This window comes from Sinocyclocheilus rhinocerous, unplaced genomic scaffold (assembly GCF_001515625.1).
Source record: "Sinocyclocheilus rhinocerous isolate Xijiao unplaced genomic scaffold, SAMN03320098_v1.1 scaffold1904, whole genome shotgun sequence".
Taxonomy (NCBI): Eukaryota; Metazoa; Chordata; class Actinopteri; order Cypriniformes; family Cyprinidae; genus Sinocyclocheilus; species Sinocyclocheilus rhinocerous.
In genome coordinates this window covers 101,771-103,109 of record NW_015623687.1, presented here as the reverse complement: position 1 = coordinate 103,109, position 1,339 = coordinate 101,771, and the positions used below count along the sequence as shown (strand labels likewise).

General features: G+C 38.8%; 1 protein-coding gene across 3 annotated transcripts in view; it reads right to left on the bottom strand.

Annotated features, from left to right (window-relative positions):
- The window catches only part of nop9 (NOP9 nucleolar protein), an 18,296-nt gene that overhangs the window by 15,914 nt on the left and 1,043 nt on the right, over positions 1 to 1,339 (bottom strand). The window contains exons 2-3 of one of the 3 annotated variants that reach the window (XM_016541046.1): positions 1,205 to 1,209; positions 289 to 500 (exon numbers count right to left, since the gene is read on the bottom strand). In XM_016541046.1, coding sequence (XP_016396532.1) covers positions 289 to 454 — 166 coding nt within the window. In that variant the 5' untranslated portion in view covers positions 455 to 500; positions 1,205 to 1,209. Of the gene's footprint in view, positions 1 to 288; positions 537 to 1,204; positions 1,210 to 1,339 lie in introns of all 3 variants that reach the window. The other 2 variants (XM_016540971.1, XM_016540895.1) reach the window with 2 other exon arrangements.

Genomic DNA, 1,339 nt, shown 5'->3' with positions numbered 1-1,339 from the left:
ACACACACACACACACACACACTCACTCACTCACTCACTCACACACAGACACACACACTCAGTCACACTCTCACACAGACACACACACACTCACTCAGAAGACTGGAGTAATGATGCTGAAAATACAGCTGCGCATCACAGAAATAAATTACAGTTTAACAGATATTAACATAGAAAACAGCTGTTTTACATTGGAATAATATTTCACAATTTTTACTGTATTTGTGATTAAATAAATGTGGCCTCAGTGAGCAGAGCTCCAGTTTTACAGATGCGATCTCTCTTCACCTTTCTCCTCCTCCTCTGTGAATTCCTCATTCAGTCGCTCGCTGACGCGGCGGAAGTAGCTCACGCTCGTGGCGTCCAGTCTTCGTCTCTTGGTCCCGTCCTGCGCGGGCCGCTTCTGATCCTTCTTCTGTCCAACCTTAAAATACCGCTGACCTTTGACCTCCATCTCCTCAACCGTCACTTTGGTTTGTCGTTGTCTCTCAGATCTGACGGTGAAGTTGCACTGCGTTCACACCTGAAAATTAGGGCTGTCAGTTTAACCCGTTAACTTAACTAGTTATGAAAAAATAACAGGATTAAAATATTTTAACGCACTGGCCCCGCCCCCAGACCTGACGTCATCTTACATTTCATACAGTTGACTGTTGATAAATATGATGCAGAGCAACAACTCCATAAATGCAGTTATGCCCTAAAATTCAAGATATTGGGGCAAAAAATGCCCCTGTATGAGTTTTTGTCTCATATTTATATCACGTGATAAGCGATATCACATGAGTTCTGTATTTGTCACGAATATCACGAGTGCAAATGTGATTTTACACAACAGTTCAGCAGCTAAATAAGAAGTTTATATTGTGTTATATTTTAAACACAATATATTCTGTTTTTGCTCAGTTTTGCAAACAAAAATAAATAACCTATAAAGCCACAGCAGAATTGTTGCGCATCTGTGAGAAACACAGCGGTGTTTAGTTTCTGAATGAATCCACGTTTTGAACGAATCGAGTGAATCAATGATTCAAAGATCCATTCATAAAGAGAGTCCTTTACTGAATTCCTGAATGAATCAGCCGTTTGAACGAATCGAATGAATGAATGACTCAGACATTTACTGCCACCTGCAGGCAGATTTAGTTTATTATTTAGAGTATTTCATTTTTTTAAAAAAGGGAAAAAAACTTTAAAGGGATAGTTCACCCTAAATTTTTTAATTATGTAATCATTTACTCAAACCTGAATGACTTACTTTCTTTTGTGGAACATAAAAGAAGGTATTTTAAAGACTGTCGGTAACAAAGCTGTTTTGGTTACCAGTGAATTTCATCGC